Here is a 7,500-nt window from a genome sequence, read left to right on the forward strand (position 1 = left end):
TTTGTTCTAGAATATCATAAAGACATTTTCCTGACCTATATTGCCTAAAAAAATAAGATGGAAAAATGGCAATTTTTGGACCAAATCCACGGGTTAACCCCTTTGCAAAAATGTCAATTTTTCCGACTTTTTGAACTTCTTGTTTTTGTGGCTTAGAAAGGCGTTTTTTCGTTCTAGAATATCGTAAAAGACATTTTCATGGCCTATATTGCTTAAAAAAAAAAGTTGGAAAAATGGCCATTTTGGACCAAAACCATGGGTTAACCCCTTTGGAAAAATGTCAATTTTTCGACTTTTTAAACTTCTTGTTTTTATAGCCTAGACAGGCTTTTTTTATTCTAGAATATCATAAAAGACATTTTCCTGGCCTATATTGCCTAAAAAAAAAAGTTGGAAAAATGGCCATTTTTGGACCAAAACCATGGGTTAACCCCTTTGCAAAAATGTCAATTTTCGACTTTTTGAACTTCTTGTTTTTATAGCCTAAAAAGGCGTTTTTTCGTTCTAGAATATCATAAAAGACATTTTCGTGGCCTATATTGAATAAAAAAAAAGAGTTGAAAAATGGCCATTTTTGGACCAAAACCATGGGTTAACCCCTTTGCAAAAATGTCCATTTTTCGACTCTTTGAAGTTCTTGTTTTTATAGGCTAGAAAGTCGTTTTTTTTGTCTAGAATTTCATAAAAGACATTTTCCTGGCCTATATTGCCTAAAAACAAAAGTTGGAAAAATGGCCATTTTTGGACCAAAACCATGGGTTAACCCCTTTGCAAAAATGTCCATTTTCGACTCTTTGAAGTTCTTGTTTTTATAGGCTAGAAAGTCGTTTTTTTTGTCTATAATTTCATAAAAGACATTTTCCTGGCCTATATTGCCTAAAAAAAAAAAGTTGGAAAAAATGGCCATTTTTGGACCAAAACCATGGGTTAACCCCTTTGCAAAAATGTCAATTTTTCGACTTTTTGAACTTCTTGTTTTTATAGCCTAAAAAGGCGTTTTTTCGTTCTAGAATATCATAAAAGACATTTTCGTGGCCTATATTGAATAAAAAAAAAAGTTGGAAAAATGGCCATTTTTGGACCAAAACCATGGGTTAACCCCTTTGCAATAAATGTCCATTTTTCGACTCTTTGAAGTTCTTGTTTTTATAGGCTAGAAAGTCGTTTTTTTTGTCTAGAATTTCATAAAAGACATTTTCCTGGCCTATATTGCCTAAAAAAATAAAGTTGGAAAAATGGCCATTTTTGGACCAAAACCATGGGTTAACCCCTTTGCAAAAATGTCCATTTTTCGACTCTTTGAAGTTCTTGTTTTTATAGGCTAGAAAGTCGTTTTTTTTGTCTATAATTTCATAAAAGACATTTTCCTGGCCTATATTGCCTAAAAAATAAAGTTGGAAAAATGGCCATTTTTGGACCAAAACCATGGGTTAACCCCTTTGCAAAAATGTCCATTTTTCGACTCTTTGAAGTTCTTGTTTTTATAGGCTAGAAAGTCGTTTTTTTTTGTCTAGAATTTCATAGAAGACATTTTCCTGGCCTATATTGCCTAAAAAAAAAGTTGGAAAAATGGCCATTTTGGGACCAAAACCATGGGTTAACCTCTTTGGAAAAATGTTAATTTTTCGACTTTTTGAACTTCTTGTTTTTATAGCCTAGGAAGGCGTTTTTTTGTTCTAGAATATCATAAAAGACATTTTCCTGACCTATATTGCCTAAAAAAATAAGATGGAAAAATGGCAATTTTTGGACCAAATCCACGGGTTAACCCCTTTGCAAAAATGTCAATTTTTCGACTTTTTGAACTTCTTGTTTTTGTGGCTTAGAAAGGCGTGTTTTCGTTCTAGAATATCGTACAAGACATTTTCATGGCCTATATTGCTTAAAAAAAAAAGTTGCAAAATGGCCATTTTTGGACCAAAACCATGGGTTAACCCCTTTGGAAAAATGTCAATTTTTCGACTTTTTAAACTTCTTGTTTTTATAGCCTAGACAGGCTTTTTTTTATTCTAGAATATCATAAAAGACATTTTCCTGGCCTATATTGCCTAAAAAAAAAGTTGGAAAAATGGCCATTTTTGGACCAAAACCATGGGTTAACCTCTTTGGAAAAATGTTAATTTTTCGACTTTTTGAACTTCTTGTTTTTATAGCCTAGGAAGGCGTTTTTTTGTTCTAGAATATCATAAAAGACATTTTCCTGACCTATATTGCCTAAAAAAATAAGATGGAAAAATGGCAATTTTTGGACCAAATCCACGGGTTAACCCCTTTGCAAAAATGTCAATTTTTTTGACTTTTTGAACTTCTTGTTTTTGTGGCTTAGAAAGGCGTTTTTTCGTTCTAGAATATCGTAAAAGACATTTTCATGGCCTATATTGCTTAAAAAAAAAAGTTGGAAAAATGTCAATTTTTCGACTTTTTAAACTTCTTGTTTTTATAGCCTAGACAGGCTTTTTTTTATTCTAGAATATCATAAAAGACATTTTCCTGGCCTATATTGCCTAAAAAAAAAAATTTGGAAAAATGGCCATTTTTGGACCAAAACGATGGGTTAACCCCTTTGCAAAAATGTCCATTTTTCGACTCTTTGAAGTTCTTGTTTTTATAGGCTAGAAAGTCGTTTTTTTTTTGTCTAGAATTTCATAAAAGACATTTTCCTGGCCATATTGCCTAAAAAAAAAAAGTTTGAAAAATGGCCATTTTTGGACCAAAACCATGGGTTAACCCCTTTGGAAAAATGTCAATTTTTCCTTTTTTTGAACTTCTTTTTTTTATTGCCTAGAAAGGTGTGTTTTCTTTCTAGAATATCATAAAAGACAGTTTCTTTGCTTATATTGCCTAAACAAAAAAAGTTGGAAAAATGGCCTTGTTTGGACCAAAACCATGGGTTAACCCTTTTAGTAAAACGTCACTTTTTTTCCGACTTTTTGAACTTCTTGTTTTTATTACCCAGAAAGGCGTTTTTTCCTTGTAAAAAATATTTTAAAAGACATTTTCCTGGCCTATATTTCCTAAAAAAAAAATTTGGAAAAACGGCTAATTTTGTACCAAAACTATTGGTTAACCCCTTTTGAAAAATGTCAATTTTTTGACTTTTTAAACTTTTTGTGTTTATAGCCTAGAAAGGCTTTTTTTTGTTCTAGAATATCGTAAAACATATTTTCCGCCCTTTATTGCCTGAAACAAAAAAGTTGGATAAAAGTGCATTTTTTGAACAAAACTATGGGTTAACCCCTTTGGAAAAATCTCACCTTTTGGACTTTTTGAACTTGTTGTTTTTATAGCGAAGAAAGGCGTTTTTTCGTTTTAGAATATGGTAAAACACTGTTTTTTTTTACAATATTCTAAAACGATTAACGCCTTTCTAGGCTATAAAAACAACAAGTTCAAAAAGTCAAAAAAATGAGACTTTTCCAAATGGGCTTAACCCATTGTTTTAGTGAAAGAAATTGCCATTTTTCCAACGTTTTTTTTTTAGGCAATATAGGCCACGAAAATGTCTTTTACGATATTCTATAACGAAAAAACGCTTTTCTATGCAATAAAAACAAGAAGTTTAAAAAGTCGAAAACATTTTTTCTACAGGGGTTAACCCATGGTTTTGGTCCGAAAATGGCCATTTTTCCATTTTTCTATTTTGGCAATATAGGCCAGGAAAATTTTTTTTTTGCAATATTCTAGAACGAAAAACTGTCTTTTTAGGCTCTAAAAGAATGAGATTTTTCCAAGGAGGTTAACCCATGGTTTTGGTCCAAAAATGGCCATTTTTCTGACTTTTTTTTTAGGCAATATAGGCCAGGTAATTGTGGTTTACGATATTCTAGAACGAAAAAACGGATTTGTAGGCTATAAAAACAAGTAGTTCAAAAAGTAAAAAAATCAGGATTTTTCCAAAGGGGTTAATCCCGTCAGGAGCCTCCTGACCCTGTAGAAGGCCTAAATGTAAGAAAGTCTTAAATGTAATAACATTTTGTCCTAAATTTAATAAAGTCCTTAATGTGATGATGTAGTAAACTCTTAAGTTGCCAATAACAGTAATTACTCGAATAAACGTTGCATTGATGGGGGGGGGGGAGTTGATTGGTGCCGCGGCGCTTATTCGTGTTAATACGATACTAAGCGGTATTAATATGGTATTTAGCCAATTTTTGACAAAAACCATGGACTAACCCCTTTAGAAAAGTCTCGAGTTTTGGACTTTTTGAACTTCAATTGCCAAATTTTGACCAAAACCATGGACCAACCCCTTTGTGATAAGCCCAATTTTTGGACTGTTTTAACTTGTTGTTTTTATAGTCTAGAAAGGCGTTTTTTCTTTTTAGAATCATGATCGTGAAACACAGGTATAAGTAGCAGGAGGTTAGGCCATTTTTGAGTTAAAATGCATGTTTTTTTATCTTCTTTCAGGAAGAAAAGTTAAGCTTGTGGATAAAATTTTGCAAGGTAATTATTTATGTGTTATTTTATATGTTAATCGCAAAAAATTATTATTAATTCTCGCTGTTTTTACCTGATTTCTTGTTTATGATTAAATCCAAGATGGTGGCCAAGATGGTGGGCATATTTGGTGACGTGACTGACCTCCAGGGGCGGTACCACTTATGAAATATACCTCATCTTGTGGAGGAGATCAAAGGCTTTCCACTGAAGGTAAAATCATTTCACAATATTGCAACATATTAAAAACCCAAGGGGGGAGGTTCCATTAACTCCCCTCGTACCACGTTGGGAGTATGACTTTGTGTGTACGTCCGAGGGTTAAGAGGTTCGAGGTGCTCTCAACTGCACCTCCATGAACTCATCGTGCTCTTTAACGTGTTCGCGTGCTATATGGTCGACTTAAGCACGCTGACTGACGCACAAACCAATTTTTAAATAGCGATTAACGCCTTGAATAGTAAGAAATTTGATAACTGTAATTGTAGGAAATTAATTTGCAATGAGTTCAACGATTTAAATGAAAGTCAAAACGAATTAGCGGTGTGAGCTTGAAACGTTGCTCACAGGACATGCACACAACTTTGCGTTCATCCCACGTCAACAGAACTCGGTGCGCGCTTAAATTGTTCGCCACAACAATGTTCACCACGTAATAATACAAAGAACGTTTATTCAAGCGAATCATTGAGACGTTAACAATTCTGGGAAGTGAAACGATGTGTAACGAAGCGATAAAAGATGAAAACGTTAAATATAATGGAAACAGCGTTAACTTGAGACTTTCTCATGATTTTGAACACGTTTACAAAAGGTGTTAGCTCAAACAGAGAATAATAGATCTATTTACTTGGTCGATTGTACGTGGGCAAATATGTCCATAGTTTTAACCACAAAAATCATAAAATTATCAAACAAAGAAACTATCAAGACTGGAAAGGAAATACGAAAAACCGGGAAATGTTTAGCAGTAACAAGCGACCTTTTAAGCCATTTCATTTAACTTACTTTCTCTCCTATTAAGTAAAACATTGAAGTTATCAAATCCATCAACTTTACCATTGTCTAAAACTAAAATTTTGTCACAGTCGCTTACGGTATTTAACCGATGAGCTATTGTTATAACAGTGGAGTGCTTTAGCTTTTCATGCACCACGTTCCAAATCGTTTGCTCTGTGTCTGGATCAACATGAGCGGTGGGTTCATCCAAAATGACGATTTTCTTGTTCAGCAAGAGAACACGAGCCAAGCAGATAAGCTGCCTTTCTCCTACACTTAAATTTGCACCTTGCTCCAGTAATTCGTAATCCAACTGCCCCTCTAAATTCTCTACAAGATTTTTCATTTGGACTTGTTCTAAAGCGCGCCAAAGATCAGCGTCTTGAAACTGTTCCACTATGTCAAGATTTTTTCTCACTGATCCACTGAACAGGACGGGATTTTGCCCAAGAACAGTTATTGCCTGTCGAGACCCACGTAGATTGATACTTCTCAACACAACATCATCAATCAAAATGTCTCCTTCAGCTTCAGGCATGCGCGTTAGTGCAGCCACCAACGAAGATTTCCCTGACCCCGTGCGACCCACAACTCCAATCTTAGCTCCTGCTTTGATGCTTAAAGAAATATTCCTTAGAACTTGAGGACCCCCTGGATAATACGCCAATGATATGTCTTGAAAATTGATACTTCCTTTGTTAGGCCACTTTTCCGGGGGACGTCGTTTCACATCGTAACCAGGTTCAGAGTCAAGCTTGGTGTAATTGATAACTCGTTCTACTGCAGTCATTAAATTTTCAACCTCTGTTAATTTACGGACAGCAAATTGTGTCAAATTCACGGTCTGGACAACATAAACAAGAGATAGTCCAACAAAAGCTGCAAGAAGTAAACGAGAAATTTTTCAATTAAGACAAAACTTGAATTCAAACCTCTTTTCTAGACACAAGCAAGATAAACCGGGTTCCTGAATCCGGGAAATTTTTCTTGTGGAATCCGGAATTTTGGGGTTTGCAATCCGTTGTTCAGCTCAAGGAATCCGGAATCTGGCTAACGATTGAAACCGGGAATCCAAGTTCCACTTACAAAGGATCCGGCATCCAGTAATCCACAGCGTGGAAACCATCATCCAAGACTGTCTTGGATCACCTAATATGGGGCGATTTTCCCGAGCAAACGTAAATCTCCCTATAGCTTTTTCCTGTTTAAGTATTTACTAACACAAGACCAGAAAGGTGGCGTAGACGATTGCTTAAGTAATAAAGCAATAAGTTTCTAAATAACATGCAAGGGACACTTCTCGTTAACTTCTCTGAGAGAGTTTTGGCCTCGAACACGCTTCTTCTCGATTTTCATACTTCATACTCATCGTCATCCAGTTTATAAAGGTACCTACCAGGATCCTCGGAAACAAAAACTGCAGCAAGAGCCACTGTACCAGTCAACAGAGCGGAAAGAATATCCAACCGTACACCAAGCCATCGGCCGCCGGCAAGTAACAGGATAAACGATTTTGTATGTACATCTTGAAACCTACAGCCAAGAACTGATGATTAATTGCACCTCAGAAGCGTTTACCTACAACATCGTTCGGTTTTTGGGTGTTGAGTTGGGGGAGGAAGGGGTATATGCCCACATTCTAAGGTTTCTGGGTTTTGTCAAAATGATTTGGACCAAAAGCTTTGCTAAAAACATACTGATAAGAAACGTAGCTGACTGAATTTAATCAAGGCACTCTGCAGAAACGATCTCGGCCACGGGTTTTGGTTGATTTTAAAGACAACGGGTTCCTCTGTAAATTCATAGCTACGCCCAACGTCAACAAAGGTCATTAATGTGCACGACAGATTGATCGCCTGGCATTCTGCACTTCAAACGTTACACACGGAAAAGATCGATAGACTTCCTTTCATTTTTAACCATCAACCACATTCTCAAAGCAATTAGTCGCTTCCTAGCTTTCAATGGTTTCGAAATGATTCCAAAACTAGTCGAAAACATGTAACTTAGCAAGATTAAGCACGTCGTCTATTGAATCGAACGATTGTACTGTCGCACTTT

At 35.5% G+C, this 7,500-nt stretch overlaps 1 protein-coding gene across 1 annotated transcript in view; it reads right to left on the reverse strand.

Moving 5' to 3' along the window:
• Positions 1–5,142: 5,142 nt before the first annotated feature.
• Positions 5,143–7,500, reverse strand: part of LOC140922916 (ATP-binding cassette sub-family C member 4-like) — a 12,162-nt gene continuing 9,804 nt past the window's right edge. Inside the window, exons 5-6 of the mRNA XM_073372963.1 lie at positions 6,836–6,972; positions 5,143–6,318 (exon numbers count right to left, since the gene is read on the reverse strand). Of these exons, the coding sequence (XP_073229064.1) occupies positions 5,426–6,318; positions 6,836–6,972 (1,030 nt within the window). The 3' untranslated portion in view covers positions 5,143–5,425. The remainder of the gene's footprint in view (positions 6,319–6,835; positions 6,973–7,500) is intronic.

The sequence above is a fragment of the Porites lutea genome, chromosome 13 (assembly GCF_958299795.1).
Source record: "Porites lutea chromosome 13, jaPorLute2.1, whole genome shotgun sequence".
NCBI classification, from domain to species: domain Eukaryota; kingdom Metazoa; phylum Cnidaria; class Anthozoa; order Scleractinia; family Poritidae; genus Porites; species Porites lutea.